Genomic DNA, 17,736 nt, shown 5'->3' on the forward strand with positions numbered 1-17,736 from the left:
AGTAATTGCAAAAATACAGTGCAGTTAATTCTGATATAAGGTCTTACATCATTGGTGTAGATGCCATATTAATGTTTTGCTATCCAGTACATTTTCGTTCATCTATTTTAACCCCTTTTTTGTGTAAAGATAATAGTTGTAATTGCCTTTAATTGTAATGTTCCTCTGACCTAATCCGATACCAGCAAATACACCTTTGAACTTTTAACCCTCTGTTCTATCACAAAGCAGGCACGCACAGTTCTGTTCAAGATCAATTTGACCTCTGCAGAAATGCACTCTAGAAAATATAATAAAGCAAATTGAAGTAAACAACTGACAGGAGTGTGCCACTTCAATGAGTAGAGCAGAGAATGTAATGTTAAAAAGAAAATGTTTTATATTTGAGGTCTCTGAGACCTCAAATGTAAGCAATGTTTTTCATGGAGAATGTTTGAGGCATGTTATAAAGTTTTTTTTTAAATATAGTGTATCTTTTTTAAGAGAATTATTATATATTATATTTTTGTATATTTTATAGATAATATATTATTAAATTTGTTAGATATGTATTTATTTTAACATTTTATATTATATATTTACTGTAGATTGAGTAACTGAACATATACTTTTTTTTACCATTTAAGTCTCTTTTTTTGTGTGTATTATCAAGATGATGATAACAAGTTTACCTGCTTTTTTGTGCTGCTTTTTCTTATCTTTCTATTATTTTAGCTTCCTTAAAACTCATTTCTGTTCTACACAAGAAGCTGTTTCTGCTTCCCTGATTGGTGCTGTGGCATAACAATTTCATAAATGAGGCATTTTTCAGTGTCTTTCGTCATGATCAGTTCCTGTAACGTTTTACTGATACAGGAGACGCTTAGACGTTTGTGAAGATACTCCTTATAGCTCTTGCTTTCATTCTTTACTAATACAAAATCACTTGGTTTGAATGCAAAACAGCAAGTGTGTGATAAATAGTCTGGTTTGCCTTGACTGAAGCCTCTTCAGGCAGATGTTTTTGTTTTGTGAATGAGCAGTTGCTCTCCGCTTTGAGCAACTGTGGAGGACGTCAGCTGCAGGGTGCTCTGACTGATGCTTCATTCACTGAAGATGAGCCTGCAGTAGCCTTGGCACCCGAATTAAGTACTATTTACAGCTGTCTAAATTTATTGATGTACCAGACATCATACATAATTGGAAATTATAATTCAAATGGGCCTGCCTTTCAGTTGTCTCACTTTATTTTGAACTTTTAGTCTTCTCCCAGACTCTTCTCTGAAAATTGTTTTGGACTGTCACTCTTGTTTTACAGCCTTTATATAGGCTGATTAAAAAGAAATGAATAAATCTTCAAATATTTTCAGCAATATTGTTAAGAAACATTATTGTATTGCAAATAAAATTTGCAAGAATATTTCTAATATATATAATATTATTATTATTGAAATATTTACTTTGGAGGTTAAATTTCAGGCACTTATGTTTTATAGTAAAACTTGAAATCTGTCTTTATTTTGGACCCTCAGGTGTCTAACGTACAGTCCCGCTCCGCGCTTGTGTCATGGACGTCGGGATCATCTGGACGGGTCCCTTCCTGTAGTTACGAGCTCCAGCTCACGGACAAGGGGCGAGACGGGAAATACAAGGTTGTGTATAGGTAAGGGCCTCTGATTAGATTCATAATTTTTATTGATGTCTGTGTTCTGAATCACTAAAACTATTTGTTTTCACTCATTAGTATAGTTACATAGCATTCTTCCTCATGCGGTTAGGAAAAATTCCTCATGTCTGCAGCTTTGACTTTTTTTTTTGGTCCCTGGAACAAAGCATACAGGCTATTATGAATTGAATGGAAAGCTGAAGGAGGTTTTAAAGAATGCTTCACCCATCTATTCCCACAAACAAACTTTCACTCTCAGTCTGACTGTGTTTCAGTGGTGAGGAGCTCCAGTACACCCTCACTGACCTCAGACCAGCCACAGACTATCACATCAGGTAAGAGTAGTGTTGCACATTTGCATTTATTCATTTAGCGCACACTTTTATCAAAGCGACTCACAAATTAGGTGAAGTGCTCCATTAGCTGACCACTTTTGAATTTCATTTGAGTGCTGAAGAAAGATGAATGCCCTGATATCCGATTACCACGACTAAATCAGAGATAATATATGCAAAAAAAGGATTTGTACTTAAATATGAGAATTTTCTGCATCTGAACACTTACGTTAAACAGCACAGTACTGGCACAGTGTGTTCTTGTGCTTGTAACTACAGTGGATACGGCATTCAAATACATTGTTATAGCTAAATGATGCATTTCAAATGACAATAACAGATTTTCTGAAATACTCTTGAACTACTCATTGGGAAATTCTCACCATGTGTGTTTTACAGAGTAAGCACAGTGTGTAACTCACTAAAGGGTCCTAGTTCGGATGTGAGGGCCTTCACTACCCACAGTGCCCCTCCTGATACCCCTCTACCTCCCAGACTGTCCCATCGCACCAAGAGCTCCCTCACATTACAGTGGAAGGTATGTATGACTTAATTGCTTTGGATTTTGTATTATTGTGCGGAGTTTCTACAACCATTCAAATATCTTAGGGTCAAACTATTATTTAGTAATATAGTTTAGTTGGTTAATGGTGATTTATTAATAATTAATGCAATTATTAATTGAACATTCCCATTGCTTCATGCCAAGAAAAAAAAACTTTTTGGTGTAATAATTCATAATAAAAATATTTATTTTTGCTTAGTGTCCTTAGTAATGATTGATTTACATATTTTTTTATATAAAAGTTTGAGGGATTTAAAAAAAAAAAAAAAAAAAAGAAATTAATACTTTAATTTAGTAAGGATGCATAAAATTTTAATTTGATGTTGCATTTTAAAATATATTCAAATAGAAATTTCACAACTGTTTATACTATGTTTTTTATCAAATAAATGCAGCATTGGTGAGCATAAAAGACTAAAACATTTTAAAAAAAAACAACAATCTTTTGATTGGAAGTGTATATATGAATATTTTGTAATTTTCATTTTTTTATTTCAGCCCCCTGCGGACAATGGCTCAAAAATCACCAATTATGTTCTAGAATGGGATGAGGTATGCATCACCTCTCTAAATTAATTTGGTTATATCCTGTGTGTGCCATTTACTCAGACTATTCAGGTGATTTCTCTTTTTCTCTCATTTCCTCTCTATTATTTGCCTTCCTTTTCATGCCGTCCCCATGGCATGAGATGTTGGTCCTGTGGCGACTGAGGCTTTAATCGACTGTTCCGCTTTACGCCATAGTCTGTCTACTTCAGTTATTTTCATTTACCCAAAGCTTTTCTGACTCATTAAGAGTTCATTAAAACTCCTCATCTGTGGCTGTGTGGCTCCAGAAGTATCTGAAGATGCTGGCAGCCGTTCTTCCCCACATGAATCCATTCAGAATACCTGTGCATTTAACCTTAATTTAATACTGGCTCCTGTTGTTGTGACAATTAGCACAGCTTCCAGCAGCAATTTTGTTCTTGTTGTTGTTCTTTTCATTTAAAGAGTGTTCTGTTCTGACACAGCATGTGTCTGTCGATGTCCTTTTCTCCATGTTTTTAGATGTTTGTGTTGTTCTTGTCATCCTATTTGTCATTCCTGACGGTGTCGCTTTATACTTGTTTCTTTTCCAGGGGAAGAAAAACAGCATTTTCCGTGAATATTATGTTGGACACCAGCGACACTGCAAAGTAATGAGGTTGTGCCCTGCTGTCGGGTACACGTTTCGAGTGGCAGCACTAAATGATATTGGCACCAGGTTTGTTTATTTGTCTGTCTCCTACAAAAACAGATTGAAAAAAAAGAAAAAGTTAAATTAAATTATAACCAGTAATACCCAGTGTTGGGAAGATTACTTTGGAAATGTAATAAGTTACAGATTACAAGTTACCCTATTTAAAATGTAATAAGTAATGTAACTATTTCGATTACTTTATTAATGTAACTGATTACATTTGATTACTTTTCTACATTTCTAACGGATGTTTTCAACTGCAAGCAAACAAAAGCATCCGAATAGTATCGCTTTACTAAAAGGTCTTTAAGTTGCAGGAGGCATCATGCACATAAAAAACAGGCAAAGCAACAAATTAATATTATTCAACACATCCTAGCTTTTTACAGAAAATATTCAGATGTGACCCCCTTTGTAATCGTTCATAAGTAACTGTAATTTAATTACACTATTTTTTTTCACAGTAGCCGTTTACAGTAACGGATTACAGTTACATTTATTTTGTTTTACAAATTATTACATCAAGCCGTTACATGTAACTAGTTAATCCCCAACACTGGTAATACCATATATTGCTATAATTTTATTTTTTAATTTAGTTTTATTATTCATTTTAACTCTTTGTTTTAAGGTGACATAGTTACATGTGCTTACTGTAGTAATAACAGTAAAGTATGCATAATTACAAGTAACTAACTCTAAAACCAAACTCTCAAACTGACCGTAACCCTACAGAAAATGCATGTGGTTAATTAATCTTACAAAGTACTTATTTGTGTTATTACACTGTAACAGTGTCAACTTTTAAAAAAATGTAACCTATTATTTTATTTGATATATTTTAGCAAGATAATTCTGTTATTTTTATAATAATATATTAATTATAATATTAATATAGGCCTAATATTTATTTTAGTTATACCATTTTATTATGGTACTGCCATAGTACTTATTTTTGAGGTGTTGGTGAAAATATTGTGTTTTAAATTGTTTTATGATTTACTTCAAAAAGTCAATATTTATCGGTATAACCCAGCAGCCTATGTGCTTTTATTTGTACGCAATTTAATAGAATTTTGGCCCTGTGGTGTCTTCGTGTTTAATGATGTGTTAAATGAGAAAATTCTCCTCACTACTCACGGTGAGTGGCGGCAGTGCTGGGGGTTAGAAAGTCCAAACAATTTATAATTTTGTGCTTCTCACATGCTTTGATGATACACAGATATGTCGTATAATCTTAATAGGATGGGAAAGGATGGGATTTATTACTGTTGACAAATGTGTTTTTTTTTTTTCTGCAGTGGATTCAGCGCAGAAGTCATCTTCAACACCACAGGAAGTCTCCCGCAGACATCCTTACCTCCGCGGCTGGTACAGACAGGTCCGTCCTGGGTTACACTGGAGTGGACACGACCAAACAGCAGCGCTGAGGAGGTCGTCACATACACCCTGGAGATGCAGGATGAGACCAAGGTGTTGAACTCACCTCTACCGCCCCCATCCCATAATTCCCCTGAGCCCTTGTGCAAGAGTTATGGCTTTCTGTTGTCATAATATCTACCAAAAATAGATTTTTTTTTCAGTGTTGTACACTGGATGTCATATCTCTTAGCTGTTTTTACTGGTTAGTTAATTGCCCTTGCCCACAGTTGTCAGAGTAAATGGGCTCTTCAGGATCCATGACTGAAATTTTTATACATTTTCCCACTTTAAAGTCATGCAACAATGTCCACTTCCTATTTTGCATCTTTAATGGAGCACATTACTGAGTGAAACAGGATATTAATAAGAAAAAAATAGTACGCAACTTAATTTCATTCATCAGCAATTTGTTGGATCATTAAAAACCAGTGTTAATTGCCAGATAGTAGCGAAGGTATTGAAATATAAGAGGCATTGGTGGTGTCATCCAACAAAAAAAGTTGTTTCAGAGGCAGAACTGACACAATTCCTCACTTCTATCTGTTTGTCAGCCTCAGTGAAGTATTTACAAGTGCAAGACAGTGATTTAGACAGCCTCTAGAGCAAAACTGGGAATAAGTGTTCCATACTTCACTTCCTGACACCTAATGGACAATGTGTTTTTGCCAGGGACTGGACTTCCAGGTAGTTTACAGCGGTTTGGAGCTGAACCGTAAGGTGGAGTCCCTAAGAAGGAACACGCAGTACAAATTCAGGGTGAGTGAAGCCCAGATTCAAGATGTTAATGGTACAACAGCCCAAAGCCAATAAGCCTAAGGCTTTTATTTATTATATTTATGCATTATTTTGATTTACAGGTGCTGCTTCCTTTTGTTCTCATACACAAACAAACCATCCATACTAGTGTTTTAACTAGAGCTCTAGAAAAGCACATGTTCCCAAAGCACCTTTGCTTCCTCATTTCCTTCTTCGCTAATAAGGCAATTAGTGATAATCTAATGAACTTCAGTTTCTCCGCTAACTTGGAGCTGTTTCTCAGATCCAGCAGTTTGGGGGAAGGTGAATTGATTTCCCGTGGTGGTGTGTTAAAGGCTTTTAGTCTAATCTCTGAGAAGGCCGGGAACACTGCGTTGGCATTATCAGGGGAAGAAAGACACTTCTGAGAGGATTTAAATGTCGCTCCCTGCGATGCTGCAGGTGATTGGGACGCAAAAGTCATGTTGTCTAGTACACAAAAGTGTGTCCTGAAGTCTTCAAATGCCACCTTGATTATCTGCTTTTCATTTATATCGTCTGAGGTCACTTTGGCTTCTCAGAGGTGCTTGGAATGGAATACTAGAATCCTGAATACTGCGCAGTATAAAAATAAACGTAGTTCTTCTGCATTTCTAATCATTAATAATTAATACATTTGGCAGTCCAATCAAATCAGAAGTCAAAAAACTAAATTGTTTTTTACTTCCATTTAATTAATCACACTAGAAAAGGAAAAAGAAAAGAGCATTTTATTGTGGGATACAGTATTGCATGCAGTAATACAAAATTTGGGGTTTTGAAAGAAGTCTCTTATGCTCGCTAAGGCTGTATTTATTTGATCAAGAGTATGGTGATATTGTAAAATTGTATTACAATTTAAAATAACTGTTTTCTGTTTGAATATATTTCAAAATGTAATTTATTCCTGCAGTGGATTGTTTTTTTTTTGTTTTTTTCAGGATTCCTTAATGAATATAAAGTTCAAAACAGCAGCATTTATTTGAAATAGAACTCTTTTGTAATTGTCTTTTGTCACTTTTTGTCAAGTTGAATGAATTATTAATTTCTTTAAAAACAAATCTTACTGACCCCAAATTTTTGTATATATAAATATATGTATACTATACTGCAGAAGTAGTTGTATGGTTATATGATTCACCTTGTGTGGTCTTCTAATATTTCTAACATCTCTTAACTGTCGCCCCCTACAGCTCATCACTTGTAGTGGCGAGTGGCGCAGTGCACCGAGCTCACTGCTTGTGTGTAAGACGACCCCTGACAGACCCGGACCCCCTGTGAATCCTGCAGTAAACACTGTCACATATCACAGCTTCTGTGTGACGTGGGGTAGGAAAATCTTTAAGTCAGCATTTTACATTACAAAAAGTTTTATTATTGTTTGTTTATCATCACATTCTAATCTTTACTGTTTTTTTTTTTTTACAATTAAATCAGAACCTCCACTAGATGATGGTGGATCTGGAGACTTAACGTATGTCCTGGAAATATCAGAAGGGAATTCTGAAGGTATCATAATTTAATTCAAGTTTTAACAGTATGAAAACCCCTCAAATATTTGCCTTTATTTGATTTACAAATGGGTGAATCTGACTAGAACATGTCCACATGGTATTTCACCCCGAAAAGTAAATGTGTATTTAAATAAATTTAGCTAATTATTCTAATTAGCTAAATTTAGTAAGAATCTCTTATACTCAGCAAGGCTGCATTTATTTAATCAAAAACAGAAATATTGTAAAAATATTTTTACAAATTAAAATATGTATTTTCTATTTTAATTTTGGAAAGTGTAATTTATTCCTGTGATGCAAAGCTAAATTTTCAGCAGCCATTACTTGTCTTTAGTGTCACGTTATCTTTCAGAAGTCATTCTGATATAATGATTTTCTGCTCAAGAAACATTTATTATTAATTTTAAAAAAGGTTGTGCTATTTAATGTTTTTGTGGAAGCTGGTAGAAAGCCAAAAACAGCATTTTTTTTATTTTTTTTTATTAGAATTTTATGTGACAATGTAAATGTCTTTTAATGTCAGTTTTGATTGAATGCATCCTTGCTAAAAGTATTGATTTTCTTTCAAAAGTATAGTTAGTTGTTTTTGTTTTTAAATTTGATGTGAAATATGCCTCTAATACTGTATGTTCCTGACAGGTCTAGTGAGATATTTGAGGTATTTAATTAATCTGTGTCTGTGTTCAGAGAGGCAGTGGGCGACTGTCTATAGAGGACCAGAGAGGAAACATTTGTGTGAGGATCGAAAACCAGCAACAAGCTACTCCCTGAGACTCAGCTGTGTGAATGTGGGCGGCCAAAGCCAGGTATAAGAACATTTCCAAGTTCATTTACTAATTCTCAAGCTGATTCATGTAATAAAGTCTCAGTGTACTTATTGTGTTTACTCAATGTATTGGTTGTGCAGTGCTCAGATGACTTGACGGTGCGCACTCATATCCCGCCCCCTGGCCGCTGTCAACCCCCAAGTATCGTGGGTAATGTCAAACACAAAGAGATGACCTTGCAGTGGGGTGAGGCTGTTATTTTTCTTTATACACTTTTATTCTCTTTTGCCTCTTAGAAAGAACTGGTTGTCTAAAAATGGCTTTGCATTTGTGGCACAAGAGGTTTTTTCCCTTACGGACTGACATATATGACCGTATTCAACAAATCACTCAATTCGAAGTGCAGTTCAAAGGAAGCTGAAGGACACTTGTCTGCTTTTAGATTAATTATGTTTGTTACCAGGTCAACAGGTGAAGTATTCAGAGGATTTGTAATTATGGAATTCTATTGAAGTCTAAAGTTCAATTCACCCAGAATGCACCTGGACCAACTGAAAGCTTTGCACCTACTTTTTTTTTTTTTTTTTTGTGCCGTCCATGCATTACATCACCCTATTTACTGTGTGGTTTTTTGTGTGCATGTGTTTGAGGGAACCAGAGATAAAATGCACTTGTTTGTTAGCGATTATACTCCTGACTCACTGTTTTTGAGTTAAGGTGGGCTCATTTAAGAGGCTGAACATGGTCTATAAATAACTGTGAAATAGCAGTGCTGATTTCAGCCATCCACGCTGACTCTCAGAGCTCCGCGCCGCTCGGACAGCAGACGTGAGCTTCCCTGCATGTTCTCCATCACTGCAATTGATCGGTTCCTTCCTGTAGCCAGGTAGCCGCAGGGTTGTAGAGAGGACTGAGAATGTGTTTTGGTTTGGAGAGGTTGGTGGCAGATGGATGTCTTCTGAAGTCTGTGTCTGGGGCACGTGAGCGTAACTGCGCTGAGGAGTGCATGATGGATTCACACCGACAGCGCTGTTGCAATAAAACAGTGGCTTTGTTTTGCAAAATAGGCTTTTCAGAAATAAGTAATAAAATGCTTTTTTCATCTCCCATGTCAATTAAAAAATTTAAAAAAAGTATAATTATGAGCCATTTTCATATTAATATATCGTAATACAATTTAATTAACTAATAATAATAATAATTATTATTATTATTATTATTGCAATATAAAATTTTTGCAATTGATCATAATAATAATTCATCAAATTATAATTATCCTCTTGCTGACTCGCCTTCTAGATCACAATTGTTTGAATGAATAATAACAATAATTATTATTATTATTATTATTATTGTTGTTCTTATCACACTTGGCCTACCTCTTCCTTAACTCACCTTCCTATGGAACCGTGTATCTCTCAATTCCAAGTGTATATCTCACAACTGTTAAAAAAATAAAATAAATAAATCCTAAAAATGAGACAAAAAAAAAAAGTCACAATTACGTTTATTCTTAGTTGGAAACAAGAACCAAAATTGCGCGATTGTAAAATCAGAATTCAGAGGAAAAAAGTTCAAATTGCCACTCAGGATGTGTGAAACAGTCCTAATGGTGTGATCATGTATTCTGGACTGAAGTGATGGATTATGCTTTGACTTTTCCACTTTTAAATGATTGCTTATTGTTCCATCTTCATCTCTGTTTCTCCCATTTACCCATCATTCTTTGTTTCTCCAGATGGTCCTTTGTGTAGTGAAGAGGGTGAAAATGCGGAGTTTAGCTTGGAAATGTGTGCAATGGAGGAGGGTTCGGAGCCAACGGAGGTGTACTGTGGATCCAAAGCAGAGTGTACTGTGGGTAATTTGCTCCCTGGCACCACCTACAGATTCCAAGTTCGTGCATCCAACAGTGCCGGGGTAAGTCATCCTGCATGCATGATCCAGCTATTTATGCATGATCTGGCCCTTTATGAATTGATCTGGCTCTTTAATGTATGAAACACAGAACAAACTACTTGAAATCCAATTAATTAATTTAAAAAAAGATGTTCTTTGGATTGCATTGTAAACAAACATGTATTGTTTTTGATTTGTTTTGTTTTATCCTGTTCATACTACAACAAACTAAGTGACAGATCAGTGTCATTATCATTAACAAAATCTATTCAAATTGTTAATAGTTAATTGAAAATAAAATATAAATTTTAAATCTAAAACATAAGCTTTTTTTAAATGCTTCTAGTACTAAATTACTAAAACTAAAACAAAAATATAGTTTTATGGAAATATAAAAAAACTACGAAAAATGACAGAAGCACATGAAAAATAAAAATAAAAGCTAATGTAGAATATTTATAAATACTATAAAAGTATATAAATAATAATAAAATAACAAAAGATTTAACTTTTGCTTTTGGAATAATGCAAAATTATTTTGCCATTATTTTTTCAAAATTATTAATAATGCAAAATTATTTTTTGTTGCTTTAAATGGACAATTAAATGCTAATCCATTATACCAATCCAAAAGCAAAAAACATTGTCCATTCAGTTGGTTTAATATCACCAATAATATTTTTTGTTCGCAAGTCCCACAATATAAATAGTATATATTTTAGTGAAGGGAACTAGGCAGTTATTTTAGAAATTTTGGATTTTATTCCCTTTCATAAGCAGTGAGTCATGACAACTGTGTCTCAAACAGCTATAATTTTGTCCCCCTCAGATAGAAATACAGCACTCCGGTTGTTTTTCCCACTCTTACATTAAATCCACGTTTTATAACAAACCCTCTACATTGCCTCAGTGCGATAAAGAGACCTGCTGTCTGCCTCGGCAAGGATATTAAGAAACTAATTCAGCCATCACCGGAGATGGATGCCTAACACAGTGTAGCACTTTGGGTTTACCTGCCACAGAAATAACAGATTTCCCTCCTGATGGTCAAACCCATGGTTCATTACCTTTGAGACAGCTCAAAAAGCCCTAAATCTCAGCCGGTTTCTCTCTCTCCTTTTTTCCAGTTTGGATCGTACTCTGAATCTGTGGAAATAAGCACTGCCGCCGGCCCCCCAGGACAATGTAGTCCACCTGCCATCAATGTGACGTCACACACCTGTGCAGATGTGACCTGGGAGGTGAGTCGGCGAGAGGCATTTGCCCAGTATACAGGCAGTAAATAATGAATCCTACTGTTATCTGATGTCAGAGTGATTTTCTGCTGCATTGGGAGAGTAATCAATTTTCAGAAGCAAACACTGGCTTTGGGACTCGTAGAAAGACAAAATGACTAGAATAGACTCTCAACACAGCCGCAGAAACTGCATTCTCAAAAACACAGCATAATTCTTTCATCAATCATCTAGAAAATGCCAAAGACCAATTCTATGCAGGGAAGGTGGCAGATTGTGTCTACGCCAAACCTTTTCTTCACCAATTGCGCTTTCAGTCCCTTCTTCTCTATAGGCTTTTTGTGACAAAGGGCCTCCTGTGTTTCATTCACAATGAAAATGAATGTGATTTTAATCCTTGCAGATTTCAGTGATTTGCATTCTGTTTTGAGAGGTTGTTTCATTTATTAGCGGTGCGTATGATGCATTAGGTCTCTTGTGTTTGTCCTGTTGAAACCGTGTCAGACAGGTAATTAGTCACGTACTGCTGGGAATATGCGTTTTTTGCGTTTCCTGGAGCTTAACGCTTTCTCTGATCTCAATCCCCAGAACAAAGAGAGCTCTGGGATAGACATTTCTGAGTACCGGCTGGACTGGGGACGTGATTTGGAGTCTCTTGAACTGGTCTACAGTGGAACGGAAACCTACTTCCAAATCTCCAACCTGGAGGCATCAACGGACTACTGCTGCAGGCTACAGGTAATTCATGACACGGTTCAAATATCCAGTTGTTATAAATGAATTCTAAATGAACAAATTGATTTTGTTTTATTCATTGATTTTTCTACAAATCGACATTTTACCAAGATTAAAGCCTTTTAGTTAATTTTCATTTTATTTTAATTCATTTTTTAGATGTATTTATTTTAAAATTATTGGTTAATTTTAATTATCCACTTCAAGATATTTAATAAAACAGAGCTATTAAATAAGCTTTGTCTTGTAGCTATAATTTATAGGGATTGACTATTTTTTAATATGTTAATTTAAATTAAATGATCATATAAATTAAGGATTATAATCAAATAATTGCAATGTGTAAATTTTATATATTTAATGTTAACACGTGCAATAATCACAAAATTGCTGAATTTAAATGAATTGCAGAATTATTTCGTTTAAAGAACATTTTATTATTCAAATATTTTTATTAATTTTCATTCCTATGCATCAGTCACAACCACACAAACATTCTTTTAACTCAAGTTTAAAGAACATTTCTTTTAAAAACATTTAATTTATTTTTCCCCCAAAGTTAATTTTTCTGTTTTCAAAAAAGTCAGTAAATTATATATAAACAACATACTTCGGTTTACCACTGAGCATTTGCTTTAACAGTTTAGTTTTTGATGAATCAGTAATTTACAGTAAAATGAGTTTTAAATCATCTTTATGGTTTCCAAGAGAAGGAAACACATTATTCCAATAGTTCCTGAAAGTAATTTAGCTCATATAATTGCTTTGAGCATAATCACATTGAAATGTATGCATTACTGGCAGCTTGCGTTTTAATTAAACAAACAAGAAGAGTGTAAAACCTTAATCACACAGTATCAACACTTGTTTGTTTACAATGAATTTATAAGAATAAAGCATTATATGAAACACAGCCTTACATGCATTGTGCATTATTGTTGTCTCTTTGCAAACTGGTTTTAATGCACCAAAAATAAACCTGTACATTGTGCTGATGAGACATTATAAGCATTAGAGTTCAAACGTTAGACTGTAGCAGAGTTGTATCTGGAAATGTTCTGACCTTTGGAAGCTACTCTTCACGTTTAATTGGCTTTGATTCGCTGTGTCTGTTATGTGCTAAAGGCAAAACAATCTATCAGCAGCAGAATGAAGAGAAGTCATTTCTCATTGTACTCAAAATACTCAGTGTCCTTCCCAATCTTTTGAAAAACTAAAAGCATGATTTTATATATACAGTGGGTACGGAAAGTATTCAGTCTTAATTTTTCACTCTGTTATATTGCAGCCATTTGCTAAAATCATTTAAGTTCATTTTTTTCCTCATTAATGTACACACAGCACCCCATATTGACAGAAAAACACAGAATTGTTGACATTTTTGCAGATTTATTAAAAAGAAAACTGAAATATCACATGGTCCTAAGTATTCAGACCCTTTGCTCAGTATTTAGTAGAAGCACCCTTTTGATCTAATACAGCCATGAGTCTTTTGGGAAAGATGCAACAAGTTTTTCACACCTGGATTTGGGGATCCTCTGCCATTCCTCCTTGCAGATCCTCTCCAGTTCTGTCAGGTTGGATGGTAAACGTTGGTGGACAGCCATTTTAGGTCTCTCCAGAGATGCTCAATTGGGTTTAAGTCAGGGCTCTGGCTGGGCCATTCAAGAACAGTCACGGAGTTCTTGTGAAGCCACTCCTTCGTTATTTTAGCTGTGTGCTTAGGGTCATTGTCTTGTTGGAAGGTAAACCTTGGCCCAGTCTGAGGTCCTGAGCACTCTGGAGAAGGTTTTCGTCCAGGATATCCCTGTACTTGGCGCATTCATCTTTCCCTCGATTGCAACCAGTCGTCCTGTCCCTGCAGCTGAAAACACCCCACAGCATGATGCTGCCACCACCATGCTTCACTGTTGGGACTGTATTGGACAGGTGATGAGCAGTGCCTGGTTTTCTCCACACATACCGCTTAGAATTAAGGCCAAAAAGTTCTATCTTGGTCTCATCAGACCAGAGAATCTTATTTCTCACCATCTTAAACTCCATGCGGGCTTTCATGTGTCTTGCACTGAGGAGAGGCTTCCGTCGGGCCACTCTGCCATAAAGCCCCGACTGGTGGAGGGCTGCAGTGATGGTTGACTTTCTACAACTTTCTCCCATCTCCCGACTGCATCTCTGGAGCTCAGCCACAGTGATCTTTGGGTTCTTCTTTACCTCTCTCACCAAGGCTCTTCTCCCCCGATAGCTCAGTAGCTCAGGAACTTTAAGTGCAGCAGAATTTTTTTTGTAACCGTGGCCAGATCTGTGCCTTGCCACAATTCTGTCTCTGAGCTCTTCAGGCAGTTCCTTTGACCTCATGATTCTCATTTGCTCTGACATGCACTGTGAGCTGTAAGGTCTTATATAGACAGGTGTGTGGCTTTCCTAATCAAGTCCAATCAGTATAATCAAACACAGCTGGACTCAAATGAAGGTGTAGAACCATCTCAAGGATGATCAGAAGAAATGGACAGCACCTGAGTTAAATATGAGTGTCACAGCAAAGGGTCTGAATACTTAGGACCATGTGATATTTCAGTTTTTCTTTTTTAATAGATCTGCAAAAATGTCAACAATTCTGTGTTTTTCTGTCAATATGGGGTGCTGTGTGTACATTGAGGAAAAAAAAAAAGAACTTAAATGATTTAAATTTAAGGGGGTCTGAATACTTTCTGTACCCACTGTACATCAAATGGTAATCAGTAAAGCATCAACTTATTATTAAAGGAAAAGATGACCCAAAAGTGAAAAATCTGTCATCATTTACTCACCTTTTGAGCACAAAAAAGATTTTTGAAGAATGTTGGGAACCAAACAGTTGACAGAGGACGATGACTTCCAAAACAGGAAAAGAATACTATGGAAGTCAATGGCTGCCATCAAATTTTTATTTAATTATTTCTGTATTTTAAAAGTGACATTTTTATTCTTTTGTTTGTATCTGGTTCATAGGCAGTGAACCAGGCAGGGGCGGGCCCCTACAGTGATCTGGTGACGTGTCGGACCCCTGCAGCGGCCCCTGATGTTGTATCCGGATTTCGCCTTGTTGACCACCCTCTGAACCCGACAGAAAGTGAACCCTTCTCCCACTCCACCTGTCTGGCCCTCACTTGGGATGAGCCTCACTGTAATGGAGCAGAAATCACCTCCTACAGCATCTCAATGGGCGACAGCATCATTACCGCCGGAAACGTAACCTGTCACATTATCAGGGACCTGCTGCCGGACAGCGAGTACAGGTGAGCTGAGATGTTGTTTAACATTCTGTATCTCTTTTTATACCACCGTGCATCATCAACTCTTCGGTGGAGGTCAGTGTTTGTGCATTAGTGATGACCGGGGACTTATTTTCCCATGGTCCCTGTAATATACGGATGAGTGCTGGTGAATCTCGAGCAGGGCCCTGAGTGAGTATGTCAGTGCTATTAGCTCTACAAATGGACTCCACTTACATCTGGCTCAAGATGTTTTCAGCAAAATGGTGCTTTCTGGGTAGATTCAAGAGTATTTTTTTTTTCAACTTCGCTGTTAGCAGGGCATTTTTTTAAAACAAGGTATACTGTGGCACCATGGTACTTTTGCAGGGTTTCTGTGAGTAGGGCTGTCAAATGATTAAATATATATAAATTATATAAATACACACACATGCATATTTGTATATTTAAGAAAAATGTTATTTTGTTATTTGTTATATTTGTATTATATAAAATATTTAGATTTATATATTATATACATTTTATGTATGATATAAAATTATGACAATTTAAATGTGTGTGTGTGTGTGTGTGTGTGTGTGTGTGTATATATACACATAATAAATATACACAGTGTACACACATATATTGTGTAAACACAAACTTTTATTTTGGATGCGATTAATCGCGATTAATAGCCATACCTGTGAGTCTTATAAATGTCTTTTTTTATCTTGTTTAACTGTTCCAAAAATTGTATTGAAGTCTTAAACTTACCGTCATAAAACTGTAATAAACCTCAAAAATACTGTAGTATTATGAAATTATAAAAAAAAAAAAACAGTATTACAGTAGTAAGTTGTCCAAAAACCATGGTATATCCATATTTACATATTGTACTAAAGTGCAATCCTCCTTGTGTAAATATGGATATGTATTAAAAGGAGGAGCTTATTAAAACATTTACACGAGGGAGGGATTGTTTTATTTGGTCTGCCTGCTGGGTTTCCGGAAACAAGTCTGTTAAATGTTATGTAAAGGCTTTAAGTTGGGATGAATGACAACATTAAATGGACCTCTCCATTGAGGTAATGGACAATAAAACACATCCCCTATTAATATGCCAAATGTAAATGCACTCATAATTATCATATGAACGCATAATGTCTCTAATGGAACTAGAGGTTTCGATATCTTTCTCGAGCAGTCCAAAAAATAACAGGTTCCAGCTCACCCTAGTGACCCAATGTTACCAAAACCTATTTGGACACCTAAATTATGTGAATATTAAAGCATTAAACAACTAAATATCAAACCCTATAGCCTCTGGAAATAAATTATGCTCACGCTTTTTTTTTTTTGTTGTTGTTGTTGTTGTTATTACCAGTGTCAAGGTGATTTTTAATAGATGCATGAATTTAGTTGTCCTCAAGTTCACACATGGTATCCTTGCAGTATCTCATTAGTTATAAACATGATCACTAATGTTTGTCAAGTACAAAGTGTAAGACAAATTTTGTCTTAATTGTAAACAGTATATCTATTTATTTGTAATTATAAATACTAACAAACTTCTTTTTGTGGAATTTCTTTTTTTGAAAAGTGAGGCTTAGGCTCTATTTCTTTAAAGAAAAATGCTGTGCTATTCAACTTTCTATTTATCAAAAAATTCTAAAAAAACTAAAACAATTTTCAACATGTATAATAAGAAGAAATGTTTCAGCATATTAGAATGATTTCTGAAGGATCATGTGACACTGGAGACTGGAGTAATGGCTGCTGAAAATTCAGCTTTGAATCACAGAAATAAATTAGCTACATTTAAAAATAGAAACAGTTGTTTTGCATTTTAATAATATTTCACAATATTATTATTTTTTACTATTTCTCCCCCTTTTTTTAAGGGTGGTGTAGCGTTCAGATACTTCTGTGTTCCTCCATGTTTTTCTGAATTCATTCAGTATTTCCAGAGAATCAAGCCCTTTTAAAATATTTGTTCCCATACTGTTATTTTAGTCATTAAATGCTTTCAACATTGTGCAAGACTTTTTAATAGAAACAAAAAGGCTTCAGTTTTTGTAAATGGTCTCATGAGGTTATTTACACATCTACACGTTAGATTTTCTGCTTCCATTAGTCCCACAATGTAGTATGCTAGGATGTACTAGTGCAAAACAACTTTTTTGGGGGGATAATTCACTCAAAAGAAGACATTCATTTTGCTCCAAATACCTGTATGACTTTCTTCTTTCCACAAAACCTAAAAAGACCAATTTTAATGAACACACACACTGCTTTTTTCTATGTGTGAATAAATGGCACTAAACACAACTAGTTTGTATGCATTTGAATAAGTGCAAATTATGTTTGGAACAACATGAGGGTGATTAAATGAC

The 17,736-nt window shown here is 35.3% G+C and overlaps 1 protein-coding gene across 1 annotated transcript in view; it reads left to right on the plus strand.

Annotated features, from left to right (window-relative positions):
- Positions 1 to 17,736, plus strand: part of fndc3bb (fibronectin type III domain containing 3Bb) — a 63,725-nt gene that overhangs the window by 38,042 nt on the left and 7,947 nt on the right. The window contains exons 8-22 of the mRNA XM_058765369.1: positions 1,512 to 1,642; positions 1,921 to 1,980; positions 2,380 to 2,518; positions 3,044 to 3,097; positions 3,667 to 3,791; positions 5,069 to 5,240; positions 5,859 to 5,945; positions 7,157 to 7,292; positions 7,401 to 7,472; positions 8,165 to 8,283; positions 8,385 to 8,490; positions 9,983 to 10,161; positions 11,268 to 11,381; positions 11,964 to 12,113; positions 15,099 to 15,385. Coding sequence (XP_058621352.1) covers positions 1,512 to 1,642; positions 1,921 to 1,980; positions 2,380 to 2,518; positions 3,044 to 3,097; positions 3,667 to 3,791; positions 5,069 to 5,240; positions 5,859 to 5,945; positions 7,157 to 7,292; positions 7,401 to 7,472; positions 8,165 to 8,283; positions 8,385 to 8,490; positions 9,983 to 10,161; positions 11,268 to 11,381; positions 11,964 to 12,113; positions 15,099 to 15,385 — 1,931 coding nt within the window. The remainder of the gene's footprint in view (positions 1 to 1,511; positions 1,643 to 1,920; positions 1,981 to 2,379; positions 2,519 to 3,043; positions 3,098 to 3,666; positions 3,792 to 5,068; positions 5,241 to 5,858; positions 5,946 to 7,156; positions 7,293 to 7,400; positions 7,473 to 8,164; positions 8,284 to 8,384; positions 8,491 to 9,982; positions 10,162 to 11,267; positions 11,382 to 11,963; positions 12,114 to 15,098; positions 15,386 to 17,736) is intronic.

Source organism: Onychostoma macrolepis, chromosome 24 (genome assembly GCF_012432095.1).
Source record: "Onychostoma macrolepis isolate SWU-2019 chromosome 24, ASM1243209v1, whole genome shotgun sequence".
NCBI classification, from domain to species: Eukaryota; Metazoa; Chordata; class Actinopteri; order Cypriniformes; family Cyprinidae; genus Onychostoma; species Onychostoma macrolepis.